This window comes from Corylus avellana, chromosome ca5, assembly GCF_901000735.1.
Source record: "Corylus avellana chromosome ca5, CavTom2PMs-1.0".
NCBI classification, from domain to species: Eukaryota; Viridiplantae; Streptophyta; class Magnoliopsida; order Fagales; family Betulaceae; genus Corylus; species Corylus avellana.
This window is the reverse complement of record NC_081545.1, coordinates 10,726,114-10,744,121: the sequence shown is the minus strand read 5'-3', so window position 1 is coordinate 10,744,121 and position 18,008 is coordinate 10,726,114. Positions and strand designations below refer to the sequence as shown.

Genomic DNA, 18,008 nt, shown 5'->3' with positions numbered 1-18,008 from the left:
TGCATGCCGGTATAATTTTGGGAAATTGGTAGGGATTTTGGTGTGTTCCACTAATCTCTAATTGTATAAAGAGGCTATGAGACTCACTTACTATAGACAACTTATCGGGTGAAGTTTACTACGTCTCAGTAATTTTTAATTGTATAAAGAGGCTACGAGGCTCACCTACTCTAGGCAGCTTATTAGGTGTAGGTTTACCTGCTCAGACCGGTAAGTCTTGTAGCTTTCGGCTATGTGGGGCTGCCCAAATTGGACCCCACATAATATGGCCAAATTTGATCGACTGCTTACCACACCATATTGTTATTGCTTTGATTGTTGGTTCCCCAAGATCTGCATAGAAAGCTGAATATGTTCTGAAAATATTTTCCCTCCTGTACAGAGATCTGACACATGGTCCTGTACAACCTTTTTTCCCAATCGAAGTTTAAGGACACCCCATTGATCTCCAGGAACCCATAATCTTCTAAAAGATTTGGGCATTTCTGGTTGTACCATTCTCAAAGATTTTACTACCAAAACCAATAAAACCCAATTGCCCATTTGCCCCCAATGAAGTCAACAAAGCCAACTGTCAGCACAAGCTCTGGGAATTAAATTCTCTACTAGTGTCCATGCATATGTAGATCCACATGCATATGGGTCTCTTGTTCCATGATTCATGAACAATGCATTCAATATATCCCATAAATGAGAATGAAAAAATATGACCCCGAAAGGTGAAGGCAGGAGGTAGGGGACCCCAAACCCTATCATGGGTCATTTTAGCATGGGCTGCCTCCCCATCCCCCACCCCCACACCATTTCTTGTGAGTCTTCTTCAATCACCACCTAATCTCCCCCAGTGCACCTACCCAAGCAAACATACCCTACCAAAAGATTATTCCAAACACATCCTTATGGGGTCATTTCCCTACCATCCCAGCTGTCTTCCAGATAAGTACCCCTCCTAGGAAACCAATAATATGCCACCACTGAGTGCTACATTAGCCCAGTTACTGCTTTCCATTTAATTCTCTTCCTTGGTACAGTTGCTGGACATGGGTGTATGTATATATTGGTGATGGCCCTTGATTTCATCACATTGGAAGGGGTCATAAAGTCTTACAGGCTCTTTCTAAAAATAACAAAGCTATTATGAGAGGACAGGGATCAAATTTAGACAGATAATTAGAGAGAAAATTCTGGACAAGTTTTCAGGCAGTCTGGATGCAAATCTCACTTGTCTGGCATCTCAGGATTCAAGGTTTCCTCTTTTATTTCCTATATAAATTTTCTGAAATTGGATTAAAAAATTTCAGGAAATTCCAATCTATTATGAGAGGACTCTTGAGACTTTTTTTTTAAAAAATAAATAAATAAATTGAGAAGAACATTTAGTGCTTCTTCATTTAGTGCTTGTCAATTAACATCTTGCATTTGAAGTTAAAATTTTAACAATCAGCTTTGCCCTATCTCCTATCATTATATGAATTGGTTACATAGTACGGAATGTGAAGAATAATGATGTGATCATTGTTAGGACACTGTTTTTTGGTATTATTCAAATGTCAAAAATTGGGTAGACAGTTCGTTAGAGAGTGAGTCAAACTCGGAAGTCACGCTAACTGAGAGAGCTAGCGACTACCAGGGCACTATATGCCTACAAAAGACTCAACCTCGAAGTCTAACAAAACAAGAAAGCTTGTTTGAATGCAATTAATAGTCATTATATTTAATTGCAACAGTAAAGATAATAATAACTTCAATAGTAACAATAATTGTAGCTCCATTAACAATGATAAGTATAAATTCAATGACAATCTGAATGGTTGTGACAATTGTGATAACAAGTACATGATCAACAATAGCATGATGACAACGTCATGTTCAGTAGTAATAGTAATTATGTATTCATCAGTAATGGTAGAAGTGCACTCAATAGTAGTAGTAGCTACGCCGCCTGCGCGTTCATAAGTGATAGTAGATGTATGCTACGCCCAATAGTCTATGCGCGTTGCACATTCATCAATAACAATAGTTGGGCACCCAGCAGTAATAGTAGATGCACGTTGCACATCCATCTGTAACATTATATGGCCTTCCAATAGTAATGGAAGCTCTGCGGTCAACAATAGTAGTAGTTATGCGTCTCACAATAATAAGAGATGTGCATTACGCATCTATAGGAGATAACAATGAAAAATCCAATAATAATAATAATAATAGTGATGATTTTGTTAGTGAGGATCGTGGCAACTTCACCAATAGTAATGATATATGATAACTTTTACCGGTAACGATAATGAAAAAAACAACTATGACAATAAGGTTCTACAACAATTGTAATGTTGACAGTAAGAAAACAATTGTACCATTAATCTGAATAATCACATAAAATGGAGAAAAGATTGAGTGATTAAGGGAAAGAGGATATGACTGTATGGTATTGCAGATTGCATAACCTCAAAACGACAGTGGTTGAGCCTTTGATAAATGCTAAGCCGCATATTGATGGAAAAGTTAAGGTGTTGTTCATGGCTGGGTAAGTTTTCTATGAAGTGTTGTTGCTTAAGGTGTCGTTTTCCATTTTTTTATAAGATCGGAAAATATATGGGAATATTTTCTAGGTGAGATGAGAAACTCCCTCTCTCTATTTATCTTTCTTGGAAGTTTTGGTTAACCCCCTTTATATGGTTGGAAAGTATCTGTCCAACAGCATATAGGGAGATAAGAGGAGGAAAAAGAGTTAAGAGGAGGAAAAAGAGTTTCCACAGCTTCTCTGAAGGAGCAAGATATTTTCTCCATTTTGTGAATTTTGGTTTATGGTGAATGTATTTTCTCAAAGAAACTAACAAGGTTTTTTTCTACTCCTTTTTTTTCTTTTTTTTTTCTTTAATAATTTCGATTTTCGTTTTTAAATGTTTATTTTTTAATAACTCTAAAGGTATTTTGAGGGAAAAAACACAAAAGAGGTTATTTGTGGCACACGTGATGTGATGCCTCTAAAATAAGGTTGGTTAATTCCAACTACCTTGGTAAGATTATTGACAAATATTTCTCTAGTGCAATTGACTCGTAATTGATTGAGGGGATCGCCTATAAAACAATTCAGAGTAAATATAAGTAGAAGGTGAAAATATAAGATCTGCGATCTCTATAACCATAAAGTACCCAAGTATTATCATCAATTATAGGCTCGGAGCTTCCAACCATAATTTAAACCATCAGTCAAACCTGGTATTGTGAATTATTCACCTAGCATCTTCATCCTAGCGAACTGTCTTACACTCAATACTGTCAACCTACTAAACTGCAAATTACTGCGTAAGTTTATGACTTAGTAATTAAACCTCAGAGTTATGTATGAAATGAGCTTATGAGTTACAATTTATATACTGGAATAATAAACGTGGCTTTTTACAAATGTAACCAGTGTTGCCTCTATTACTATACCCCAAAAATGTAGTTTTTTTTTTTTTTTTTTTTAAGAGGTATGGGCACAATTCGAGCGACAAACACCAGCATTTTTAATTGAAGAAAATAATACTTTGTATATGTTGTAGCTATCTTGTATGGTTTACTCGACATATTACTCCTTACAGGCATGGTTGACGCTGTTTTGAAAGATCTGTAATACAATATCGATGCCCCGGATATTGTACGCTACCGTTCATAACACTAGTAACCCGACTGAGTCCAACCTCGGGTGGTCCACACTATTAATGATGTACGTCCTATAGTGACCCACCAGTCAAATATGGTTGCGATGGTCAACAACAACCATTAGATTCAAGGCCCATAAACACATTGTCGCATTTGTCCATAAAATCAAGTCCTTATAGTAAACCCATGGCCATTATGTGATGCCCCAAATTATCAAAGAATGATTTATTGAAAAGCAACTGTTCACTTGAGCTCATAAAACCTTTTTATTACCCTCAAAGAAGTGTCTTATCCCCTAATCAAACCCTTATTTGAAAAATAGCCCTAAGAACCATAGCTCTTTGGCCGAACATTCAGCAGGGGACCATACAGAATGTTCGACCATGTCCTTAGTGCGAACGTTTAGCATGGGACCTCACTAAAAGTTCCTTGACCAAAGTTTGACCCACTACGTATTGACCAAACGTTCCACCTGCAACTCTAGAACCATTATGTAACAGTACACCGAACGTTCGCCTAATAGTACTGAACGTTCGGTGACAGTCTGAAAAGCATTTTTAACCTATTCTCCACCTTGCAGAAGGTAGCACGCCTCCCTATCCCTATAAATACCTCTCCTTCATCCCTAAGATTCCCCTTTACACATAAAATACCAACCCTAGAGTGAGATGAGGTTTTCTTGAGAGGAAAGGAGAAGGTTTTGGGGAAATTTGCCATCTTCAAGGTAAACTCTTATCCATTCACCAAACATTTATGTTATTTTATTGTTGTTCTTGTTTTTCTTCAAATTTCAAAGATTCCATGCTAGGCTTGTGTACCATTTCTCCTTAGATGGAAAAAGGGATTCTCAAATGTTTTAGAAACACTCATTGTTCTCTTTAGTTTTCATAATATCATGTTCCACTATGTTTGCATGAACTTGTCTAGAGCTGAGGGTGTAGTTGTAACATGGAGACTTGAGGATAGAAGCCCAAACAATGCATTTCAACCTCTCCCCGAACGTTCTCTTCCCATTCTGGCTGAACGTTTGCCCCCGAGCTCAAATTTTCACTCTTTGGACAGAACATTCGACCAGAGCCCTGAATGTGTAGAAGTAAAGTTTTGTGACATTTTAGTTAATTGTTCTCGATTAGGACCTTATGTGTCTTTAGTAAATCCTCTAGCAGTACTTAGAACGATAGTCATGTTTCGTTATAACAGGAATTCGAAATGTCGGAGGACTCAAGCAAGCGTAAGAGGTAAGTAAATACTGACGACTGATTTCCTTACAAACGTGTGATATGTTAGCTGATTAAGCATGCATATGATATGAGCATACTTATCTTTTACACAACATGGTAATTGTCTTAATAATTTATTAATAAGATGCATCATATGATATGGTACACCGGTACGTGAGATATAATGTCTATAAACTTACTATATATACTTGATTCTATGGTCAAATGTGTGCGAATATGTTATATGGGCTTGGATCCAATGGTTGTTTTGTGACCGGCGCAATCTTGTTTGATTGGCGGGTCATAGCAGGACGTAAATTATTAGTAGCATGGGTCACCTGAGGTCGTACTCGGTCGGGCTGCTAGTTATAGATGATAGCGTTAGAGGTGTAAACGAGCCGAGCTTGAGCGAGCTTCCCTTGTTCAGGCTTGGCTCGTTTAAATTTTACTCGAGCTCGAGCTAATAATAAGTCGAACCGAGCCAGCTCGCGAGCTGGCTCTTATATTTAATTTTTTTTGTTTTAAATTTTTTTTTTTAACTTCAAGTACTCTTAAACGGCTTAAGAAGTTAGTTTGCATATGAGTATTTGCTTAGCCTGGCTAGTCAAGTATGGAGCCTGAGTCAATACATCAAGGCATTTGGTTTCAAAGAGAGAGGATATGTATCATTTTATAAATAAGCAAACTTGGAGATTGATGTTTTCTTAACAATGTGGGACAAGTTAACAGGTTGCATTCAGACTGCATTGGGACAACGCCCCCCATAAAAAAATATTTTTTTAACGTCTCTCTCTCAATCCCCCTCACTAGTCACAACGGATCTTCCACCTGAACTCTCATTTCCCACTCTCTCACCCTCGCTCACCAGACAGGTAGTGATAGTGTTTGGGTCTGTTTGATTCTTCAATAGTTTATGTCTTTCGCAATCTCCCTCAATAGTTTCTGCTTGATTATTCTTCCTTTCGTTTGGGTCTGCTCTAATTGAATCGAGATCTTTTTAATGATTGCTCTCTCTCTCTTTGATCACGAAGGGTCTAGAATTTTTCATTCTCTAACACTTAAATATAAATACAATTTTAAAGTTTTAATAATTATGAGATTTATAATTAATTATGTATTACTTAGTTTTTATATATATATATATATATATATATATATATATATATATACACGAGCTTATATGAGCTTAGCCGAGTCGAACCGAGCTTGCTTCGTTTAATATTCGAGCCAGGATTTGTGTTCATGAAGTGTTTCATTTAATATTCGGGTCGAGCACGAGCCGAACTTATGCGAGCCGAGCCCGAGCTTGCTCGCGAGACGCTTCGCTCACTTAACAGCCCTAGATAGCGTACAATGATCGGGGCACTGACATTGTATTACATATCTTTCAGGACAGTGCCAACCCTGTTGAGAATAGGTAATATCTCAAGTAGACCATATATGATAGTTACGACCTATTAAAGCATTAGTTTTTTCGCTTTAAAATTTATAGATGATTGCCTCTAGAATTACACATACTCATTATCAAAATGAAAACTATACTTTTATAGTGTAATAATAGAGACAATACTTCATTTAATTTCCTACCTGAAATGCACGTTTATTTATGTTCATAATAACAGGCTCATTTCATACTCAACCGTGAGATTTACTTACTAAGTCTTTAGACTTACGCAGTTATTACAATTTGTATGAAACCTCTTTTTAAGAAGAGGACAATGGTAAGATCACCACTTCAGATTATTAAGATAAGCTAGAGACCTACTTTTTGTAATCAAGTTTGACTAGAACATATGTATTTCGATTAGTAGCTCATTGTCTATGATTCGATGATAATATAGGTTCATGTTATGATTTTTTTGATTCCTCAGAATTACTAATTTCACATTCCTATGCATTTACTATGATTATGCTAAAGATGGGCAGTTCCCTAGTTAGCTACCAGTTAGTTGAATTTGGGTAATTGCCAGTAACCCTACTAGACTGGTCATTACCAAATTTGGGGGCGTTACAATATAGTATCAGGGCATTCAGTTTTGTCAACTGTATCTGATAATCTGAGGATAGGACATAATGTACTAGGCTTGGATTATAAAATACTGGAGCATAGGATAGATATAGATTTGTTGTTGTGAACTAATTGAGGTGCGAGCTAAATTAACAGTCGTATTAGTTGTTTTATGATGGTTCGGATGGGAATGAGCTTACCTATTCTGTGGCATAGACACCTGAATTTGCTATACACTCAGATGCACGATCGATGTAGGCACAAAATAGTTATGCGTGACTGGCCAAGGAAATACGGGCCATATGTGCCACGTTACAAGCCTTCCTCTGTAGCACGAAGATTCATGTAGATGGAGCATGGAGCAAGGTTATGATTGGGCAACTCCGGCTAAGTTAACCGAAAAGGGCATTCATCCTACTCACACGGCCCAAGAACAAGATGGATGGCAAAATCAGAATAGTACGCAGGCAATTGCAAAATGGAAGCACCATAACGTATCGGCAATTGCTAATTTACTAAGATAAATTAGCAAATTCATAATAAGAAAACTACTTGTTAATGCATTTTAGGGGTATTTTTTTATTATTTGAAAATGTGTATTGATGTGACATAAAGATAAAACTTGTTTTTGTGTCTATAAGGTTATTCTTTAATATTTTTGTTTTGAAAACAGAAAACAAAAGACATATAAGATTTTTACAAACATAGTTGGTGTTTTCTCAATATTCTTTATAAGCGTCCTAGGCTATCTCCACTCGTAAATAGGTATGCATGTAGGCTCAAACTCTTTTTTATAGGGATAGACCTAGAAGAAGGTAACTGGTGAGAGCCATAGTTCCCCTCCAGCCCCACTCCACTAATTGCTGCCTTTAAATTTGTTAAAAATAAACATTTTAGATTTTTTTTTTCCCTACTTTGGCCCCTAAAAAAAATTAATATAGTCTCATCCTCCTAAAGATAAAATGTTGTGCGAACGATCACAATTATGGTATACAAGGCAAGACAATCACTCAAACTACATTTCTTTGGCTTCATCTACGCTAGTGCAATTAAGACCAAGCTTTCCTTTCCTACACGTGTTGGCAAACAGGCTTGGCGGGTAACCCCCACCCCCATCAGAACATAGAACATGGTTATGGCGCAATCACTTGTCATGTCATTAATAGCATCCGCATAAGGGCATGCAAAGTCCTTGAAAGCGTTACAACAAGCCCTTGGCGGGAATTTGGGTCCTTTGACCACCTTGTGAGGATTGTATAATCCTTAAACTCAAAGTCTATACTGCATGCTGCACACATAATCAACTCAATTATGTTATAATGACATTATAAATTTATATATATATATATATATATATATATATATATATATCACTCTATTTGCTTCCAATTTCCAATATTCTTTTTCATACAATCTTTTTGGTCGCAAAATGAAAGGTAAAGTATCTAAATTCAAATTGTTTTGGGTACCTTTTTTTTTTTTTTTTAACTATTGAAATGATGACACATTATAAAAGACGCATTATAAAAGAATTTTATTATAAGACATAACTATCAAAATGAAACCATGCAAAAAAAAACATAGAAACCAACTTATAGTTATGACCTATTAAAGTATTAGTTTTATGCATTAAAAATTATAGACGATTGTTGCTGGAATTACACCTATACATCTCATAAACCAAAACTATATTTTTATGGTGTAATAACATATGCAATACCTTAATTGCTTACCATAACAAATACATGTCTATTACTGCATATAAACGAGAGATCATTCCAGACTCAATTGTGAGATTTACATACTAAGTCTTAGACATACGTAGTATTTGCGGCTTGTCAAGTTAACTATTGAATGGACTTTTAAAGGAAAGAGCTTGGAGTCAATTTTGCATACACCAGGTTTGATTAGAATGACCATATTAATTAGTAGCCACAAGCCTATGATCCATGTAAGTACATGCATACTTTATGATTATTAGATATCTCAGATTTGTCATTTTCACCTTCTGTTACATTTATTCTAAGTATGCTAGATGGGCAATCCCTTCAGTTAGTTACCAGTTAACTCAATTGGAGAAATTACCAATAACCCTACCATAATGGTTAATGCCAGTTTTGTGGGTGTTATAACCACCCACCAGCGAAAAAAAACATTTTCTATGCGAACCAAACAACAGAAAATGTTTTTGAGAAAATATTTTGGAGATCAGTCAAAAACTTGAAAATTATTAGTTTTTCAATTAGAAGTGTTTTACATTATAAAAACATATTATGTAAAAGCAAATAGAGTTTAAAACTCTATGGGAGGAAAACAAAGAGAAATTAAATAAAAAAAATTACACCATCCAAAATTATTCAAAGATATTATTAATGTCATTATGACCGGTACATATTTCATGTGAGACATTTAAAAATTAGAAACCCAAGAGAAAGAAAGCCACATTCACAATGAGTTGAGATCCGGTGCAATACATTTTATCTAGATCGTACATTTAAAATGGAAAGCCTAGATAGGAACTATATATATAAAGGCCGAGATCTGTTGTGGCTATTAAGGTGACCAAACCACGCCCTTGGCCACGGGGTGACCAAATCACCATTTCTTAGGTGTAGGCGTGTAGCATCTCACTTAAAAACAAGACGATTAAGTTTAAAACTTGAGAGTTTAGTTGATACCGAGGGAAAATTTGGATAAGTAAATAAAATAAAGCATTAAGTACTAAGGGAGATTAGGCAGGGGTTAGTTTGGCCACATTATAAAAGAGGTTGTTCGGCCACCCCGAAATCAACCATCGGGGGCGGTGAAACCATCTCTTTTAGCCAAGTAGGTGGTTTCTCTACAAAAAAATATAGAGGTTTAATAACGTTTGGGATTGTGATATTTGGAAAAAGCATCACTAAAAGGTGTCTTTTCATTGTTCAACCGACACTATTCAAAAGAAGGTGTTGTTTGAACTGTGTTATTGTTCAAACGATACTATTCATGCGTCAAAAAGTGTCATTTGAACAGTGTACTGTTCAAATGACACTATTAACGACCCAGAAGTTGTTGTTTGAACAGTGTTAGTGTTCAAACGACACTAACAAATTTTTAAAAATTTGGCACACGAAATTGCCCTGATAAGCAGGACATTTCCCAATATTGGAGATAAAAATAAAAAAATATCCAATTTTTTAAAAATAAATAAATAAAATAGAAGGGGTGGCTGTCTCTCGAAGGGAGGGGTGGCATGTTGCCACCCCAAAGAGATATGGGGTGGCCCCAAAGGCCACCCTCAACCTTGGGGCCACCCAGATTTGGTTGGGGGTGGTGTGTGGCCACTTAAACCACTCAAGAGGTGGCCGTGCTAGTACGAGATCTGGGGCCACGCCACCCCCACCTCAGGGGTGGGTCGCCCCCTAGCCACCTATGCAGGTTGCTTGCTGGCCACCCCTTCCCTCAAGGGGATGGATTATTATCGTTTGAACAGTGTAAGTTGTCACCATTTGGAAAGCGAAGTGTAGCCAAAACCGACTTTAAATAGCATCGTGTGAACAATAAACGACACTATTTAAAATTTCTTGACCTCAAGTTTTGTGTCATTTAGCAACCGACACTAAATGAATATTGAAATTTTTTGGGCTTAGAACGTCATCTCTCACGGGTTACTAATTGTGAATTTTTTTTTGTAGTGTTCAACTACCCCTAAACCGGCCAATGGGGGTGGCTGAACCACCCTATGGCCAAAGGAGTGGTTCAACCACTCCCAAACCACCCAATTTGGCCACCCCAATATTCAAAATTGTTCACCCGTCTTATTTTTCACAATTTGGGTCTTTTATTTTAAATGGATGACCCAATTAATAAAATATATTGCACCAAATCTCAATTCATTGAAAACAATTAATTAGCACACATATTTTCTCTTGCATTACAAAGTATATATCATAATAAATGGAGAAGCTGTCTCTCGACCCTTCTCCTCAGAAAACAGATTTGAGAGGATAAGGGAGCAGATTTGTTCCCTCCTCCTCTCCGCTTCCCCTTCGAGTCCCCGCTCCTACCCTTCTCCTCCCCTTTTGGTTTTTTTCTTTTGTCTTTATGTTTGTAGGTGTTCTCCGACCAGATCAACAACTTTGGCCTCTCCACTATGCTTTCGTTCACCTTCCACCGTGTTGTGCTGCTCATCTCCTCGCCAGCCGCTGCTGCTACTTCTGCTTCTGGTTGTTTATTTGTGTTTTTTGTTTTGAATAAAATGTTTCTTCTCTCTAGATCTGCCCACATGAGCAAGGAGAAATAATTAGGTGTGAGAAATTATTTCTCATGGCCGGGATAGTTCAGTGTGAGGGCTTATCTCTCACGATCAGTTTAAATAAATTTTGTTAAGAATTTTGGCTACTCAATGCTTAGATCTAGTCTGCTTAGAGTAGATATGCTCTTTAATTGTATTTATACGTGGGTTAACGAAAGATTGAAGTCATAGATAACACTTGATTGTAATAATTTTTGATTGTATCTATGACTTTGTGATCTCATAGCATGTGCTTATGATTTTGCAGAGTTTTATACTTTGTGTTGTAAGAACCTTTTGCTCTGCTCTGTAAGAGCTTTTATGCTCGTGATCTTTAATCAATGAAATTCTTATATTTTCGTTAAAAAAAAAAAAAAAATCATAATAAATGGAAAAACGAAAACTATATATAGAGCAAAACAGGAATAGTTAAAGAAAGTGGTACATATATACATGTTTTCGTTTGAAGGAGGGCACTGCCAACGGATCCACGTTGTTAGAATATATGGAAAATATAATGACTTAAATATTTCATCTGCAAAATAAGAAAAAAAGAATCATAATAAAAAAGGAAAAGAAGTTACTTGAAAGGAAGGTGGAAGAGGAGGCCAAGCTTGTTAGAAGAAAAGAGAAGAAAGAAACAAATTATAAAGAAAATGACTCAAAGAATAAGTACTCATCTTTTCCAATGGTTTCTTCTGAGACCCGGCTATGGAGGCTGATATCCTCGAATTTCCAATGGTTTCAATGGATTTTTTATATTGGGGAGATTTGTTAAAGGAAATGTGCTGGGAAAATTTCTAAATTGCAATGCTACTCATTGGTTAAGATTTTCTGGTAAATCTGAACGTATAGTAGGGCCTAAACTTTTCCAAATTAACCACTTTTTTATTAAAAAAAAAAAAAAAAAAGAGGAAGAATAGTTTAGAGACCCACCTTGTGACCCGTGGTCAATTTTATAAAATTTATAGAGATATAAGTGCTATTTTACTTATTTATCATTTAAATTCAACCCTAATAAAATGAGTGACATTGTAAATTTTTAAAAGTTGAATATCCTAAATTGAGAGTTTTCGAATTATAATAATAAAAATAAATAAAATAACTGTAAAACACGATTAAAGTTTATAGAAATTGAAAAGAAATCGAACATGTTTTATTTTGTGAACCTCAAATTGATGGATACTACCCCTAATCGTCTTAAAGGTTGGGTGATTTAGTATTTATTCTTTTATTCTTTTTTTATTTTTTTATTTTTATTTTTTATTTTAACGAATTATCTCTTCATTGATATAAGAATCAAATAAAACAAAATGTTTCGTACAATATCAAAGATACAATTTAGAATTTTTTCAACCCAAATATTATCTATAACACACACAATAGTCTCTCAGACTATTATAAAACAATATCTATAAAATGTCACGTCTTAATCAATTTCAGAACTACAACAAATTTTGACAAATCGCGTCTCTATCTGCTCCACTGCTGGACCACCTACCGATTTTGGAGGAATCCACCAAATAGGTGGCGACCAATATACCGGTCTATTGCTAAAACGCACCTCGAAAATCTGGTGCCCCCTGCCCCCCTCTGCTATTCTCCCTGCTCTGCAATTCTCCCTGCGCATTTAGTATTTAAGATGAAAAGAAATGGATCAGAGCATGTTTTATATGTGGACCACAAATTGTCCGATAAATCTTCTTAAAGGTCGACGGCGAACCGTCAAAACAAAAATATGCCTTCAAAATCTTCTCTTATCTGAAAAGATCCGGCCACCAGCAGCAGCAGCAAAAATTCAATTAGCCACGCTCTCAGGCGGTGCATGTCTGCCATTTGGCCCTTCAAGATTTGCCACGCCAACTAATTAAGCCCCCCCACTAGATCCGAAGAAAAATATCTTAAAAATGATCTTCAACCCCATAATTAAGTCGGTTTATTTTGTTACATTTACAACACGTAAAATATTACATGCACCCATTAAATTAAATAAAAGCATCATATCATATCCATTTCATTTCTTAGAAGTACTTCAATATCAATACATTGAAATAAGATCATCAGATCTAGCTCTCACAGAGCTCAGAAAGTAGATTCACACTCAAACTTGAGAAGAAAATTTCAAAAGAAAAATAAAAAAATAAAATAAAAACTTGGAAGACTATTAAATTAACATGCAGCAATGACAATAATCATAGCAATATACACCAAATCACATATATATATTCCCATATATACGGCTGGTGCAATATATACACTTCCAAATCCATCACCACCGTCGATCTTCTACATCAGTAGCTCATTCACCCACCCAAGATCAGGATCAGAGCTTTCGGCGGTGAAGCTTTTGCTCGAGCGATGATCCCCACTGGAAAAATTTGCAGACCCAGAAGGATTTGGTGTTGAAGGTGAAAGAATAAACTGTTGCTGATCTTCGTTGTTGAAAGAAACGTCGAGCCAAGGCAAATTCGGGCTTTTAGCCGACAAAGGCGAAGAGGCCGCTTCGCTGAAATTCATGGCTTCCAAGGAGCTCATCAGCTCCGTCAGCACATCTTTGTAGCTCAGCACCCCATGATTCACCGACATCGGCGAAAACGCATTGATGGAACGCTGTGAAGGGGAGAGCGGTGGCGAGAGCGGCGGAGAGAAATGGGAGATACCCAGAAGTGTTGAAGTCGGCGAAGAAGTATTTGCGCAATGGCAAAACATGCAGCAATGGTGATTCGAGGAGTTGACAAATTTCTTCTTGCTTGCCAGCTCAAGCGACTTCGGAGGAAGAACGCGGAGCTGGCGAGGGGTGTGAGCGAAGAAACACACCTTGCGCTTGCAGTTCTTACCGTCTTTACATGCCTCGGTTCGATACCTCGCTGGGTGGAGCCAACACTCGAACACGCCGTGGGCGAACTCGCAGCTATTGCCACGGCTACACCCGCCGCGGCGGTACTCCGGGCAAACCTGGCCGGAGTAGTGGAAAGTCCGGGGGTCACGCCGGCGGGCCTTCTCCCCCGGGTGGGCGAAAGGGCAGTCGGTCCAGTCGTGGCTGCGGCTGCGGGTGCAGTGGCGGACCTTGAACTCGTACATGCGGAAATGGTCGGAGGAATAAGGGTCGGCGACGTCACTGGGTTCTTCGTCGTCGTCGTCGTCAGCGCCGGTGTTGTACGGAAGGAACTTCTGCAAGAGGGTCTCTTCGGCAGCGGCGCGAGAGTAATACATGTCGGTTTCTTGGGTGGGAAGAAGGCGGCGGCCGAGGAGCTTTCTTGGTGGGATGTCTATGCTCTTGATCATCAGCGGTTTCTTGGAGGACGAGTGGAGTTGGTGGGAGGGGTGGAGCTTGTGTTGGTCAGCACAAACGCTGCTCATCTTTGGCGAAATATGCGTGTATTTGTCCCACACCGAAAGAAAGATGGCGTTGATGGGGAACGGAACAAGGGAGGTGGGGATATATAGAGAGAGAGACCGAGAGAGAGCGCGAGAGAGGGTGAGGGGGGCCCAGGGGGGAAGGATGACGAGGATGGGGGAGAGGTATGGGGGAGGAAATGCGTGGCTTCGTAGTATTTGGGATGGGCATGCAAAGGGGGTACGTGGCAGCTTCACAACATGGCACGCAATAGCTTGGCTATGTGTAATTTATGCCGGTTGAAAATTCTTTAGATGGTTTTGGAATTGCTGTGGGTGATGCTGAGGTCACCGGGGGTGTGTGATGGTTCTTGATGAAGGTATGGGTTAAAAGGACGCCACATGTCAAAGGACTTGAAGCCAAAGTTTCACTCCAAGTTTTGGACATTCCAGAAACCTCACTACTAATTTGGGAAGTAGGAAGTGAACATTCACAATATTCAAGAAACCGACTTGCTACTAAAATTATAAAAAGAGTAAAATTTGTTTTTTTTAAGTAGTCTTTAGATGGGTGCTTATTAAAAAAAAAAAAAAAATTAACAACTATTTTTCATTGTCACATCATCAAATTTGTATTAAAACTTTTTTTTTTTTTTTTTAAGGAAAAAAATGAGTATTACTAAGAGCATATTTGTGATTATGTTTTAAAAATAGGATTTTTAAGTCAAAAAAAATTTTATGGTAAAAACTTCATTTTTAAGCTTTTGCAACAAAAAAAAAAAAAGAGAGATTTTTGCCAAAAATGCGTTTTAAACATTTTTAAGTTTTTTGAACTCTTAAAAGTGCTTTCAATTTTTTTTACCAAACAAATTTTTTTTTTTCTTCAAATGAACTTTTTTAGCGTTAAACGCACTTTTAAGCCCATCAAACGTACACCCAAATAGGTCCTAAGTGTAGTGTAGCTTTTACTGTTACTTTTTATTTTTTATTTTTTAAATTGATGTCACAATTATGTGATACTTATTATATTAGTCACTCAAAATATTATCATGTTACATAGTACTTATTTTCGTAAAATGTATAATCGAGAGCAGGGACGAAGCCAGCTTTGAGCTTGGGAGGGACCAAGGGCCAAAATATTTTTAGGGAGGGACCAATTGACAAAAAATACCTTAAATTATATTTTTTTTAACTTGATATTTTTTTTCTTGTAATTTGGGGGAGACCAAGACCGCTATCGGTCCCCTCTAAATCTGTTCCTGATCGGGAGAGGAACCACCTTATAACTAGGTGATCCCCAAGAATTATATATATATATATATATATATATATATATATATATTAATTTTTGCCCTCCTAAATATTTTACTAATTAATCTGTAGAAAGTGTTTGGCACAGTTTGATTTTTAACTTTTTGCTGTTGCAATGAAATGTTTTTGCTGAGCCAAGTTGGGTGGCCAATACTGGCTTTGTATTCCTCTGATGACTATTGATTCATGGATCAGTTCGTTACTTGAAACTAGTGATACTTATGAAAGGCCAATTTAGAGTTTTGGAGTTATATCCTTTATTGCTTTAACCAATATTTTGGATTTTACTTATAAAATAAAATAAAAATAAATAAAGGATTTTGGATTTTGCTTATTATAAATAAATAAATAAATAAAACAAGGATTTTGGATTTTACTTTATTGTATAACATTTCGTTTCACTTGTTTTGAGCGGAGGCATATGCAAGGACCACAAAGTTTTTCGTTTTATTAACAGTCATATAATATAATTTTTAACACGAACTTAACATAAAATTAATGGGTTAGAGTTTTGTATAATCGAGTTCGGGTCAATTCGGTTCGACTCGAAGTGAATTCAGTCGATCCCGGATCAACTTGCTTAACTTGTGAACGAGCCACATGACCAGTATAAATTAAATTATTATTATTTTTTTTCAATTTAAAAACAAAACCCTAAAAGGCTAAAATTCATGTAAATTCATAAAAAATCATAAACTCATATATGGATCAAAACAGTCAAACATGACGTGTTTGAGTCAACTCAATACGATCTATTTATTAAACAAATTAAATTCATCAAATCTAAAATTAGTTGAGTTAAAATTGATGAATTTAACCTGTTTAACCATTCTCATGCTGAGTTAGGTCCCTTGCCTCTGCTTGCAAATATATTGGAGCTAACAAACAAACCTCAAGCCTATATAGCCCATGCTCTGCTGGGCTTGCCAACTACTTCAAACAAGATAGTCATTCCATCCATTTATGCCAGTTTTTGATTGGGCAAGATATCATTGAAATTCAAACTTATTCAATTGTTTTCCAGAGTTTCTTTATTTGGTTGTTTGAATTTTTGTTGAATGAAGATTGGTGGAACCGTCCTCATGTCAGTATGATCATTTCATGTGGCTGGGTTGTTACTACAAGTCTAAAGAATTAGTGAAAATGGGTCAAATAAATGATTTGGCCCATAAAGAGACCCAATGCGACTACAAAGAGCTGGCAAAGTAAAGGAATCCGGAAGAGGTACCCCTTCCAAAATCTTTGCAACGCAAGCACAACAACAAACTAGCACCGTAAATGGCTGAATTGGAGTCAGATGCGCAGCCACATCATAGAAAACAAAACTGGCAAACAATAGCCAGAAGAAAAAGTCTGGAAGCAGATTAATTATAAAAATTCTGGTAAATCATTGATTCATTTGGTGTATAAATACTAAATGTATCTACAATTCATTTACAAGTTTACTAGATCGAAAACTTATGATGTTCAAAAATTTATATATCCAATGTCACATTCAGTAAATATTTATGATACGTGTATAGGATGTACTCAATGTTTCCGAGCCTAGCCCACATATGTATTAAAAATGATACCTTGGGATGGATGTAAAGCTAAGCAAATTGCTTCTGCTCCAAGAACAGAAGACTGTCCACCCAAAAAAGAAACAACATCAGAGCAGGAGAGACAATCCCACCAAAGAAAACAATAGAAATATAAATGAAAAATTTTGCCAAATTTACTCGGCCTCCAAGTCACCTTCCAAGTTATTGCATTTCCTCCCTTTTGCCTTCCATATTATAGGTACTCATTTATCATTTACTCGAAACTTGCTACCGAGCCAAGTTTATTTAGTGATAAACTTTGTAATTGCTATATGGTTTTCTCCAATATCTCATATTTAAAGTACCAAATATTTCACATTTTTGCTTGTCTACTTTTTGAATGCTAATATAACCATGAAAAATGTAAGAATAGTATGATTTTTTCATAATTATCTCATTTCCATACAATATTCATGTAAATTTAGAAGTAAGTTGATCACAACTTATGTATTGTTAGGGGAGTGATGTCATGTAATCATGTAACGATCTAGAAAAAAACGCTAACCACATCTGTGCTATTACCCCAAAAGAGCTAATCAATTTGGAGTTTTTCTAAAATTTCTTATAAAGCTTAGTTTCACCTAATAATTAGATAATGTAGGACATGTTAAGCAAAGCCGAATAGAAACCCA

General features: G+C 36.6%; 1 protein-coding gene across 1 annotated transcript; it reads right to left on the bottom strand.

Annotated features, from left to right (window-relative positions):
- Positions 1 to 13,131: 13,131 nt before the first annotated feature.
- Positions 13,132 to 14,581, bottom strand: LOC132182432 (zinc finger CCCH domain-containing protein 2-like). Its single transcript, XM_059595671.1, has one exon. The coding sequence runs from the start codon at positions 14,504 to 14,506 to the stop codon at positions 13,433 to 13,435; it is 1,074 nt and encodes a 357-aa protein (XP_059451654.1). The 5' UTR covers positions 14,507 to 14,581; the 3' UTR covers positions 13,132 to 13,432.
- Between the last annotated feature and the right edge of the window lie 3,427 nt (positions 14,582 to 18,008).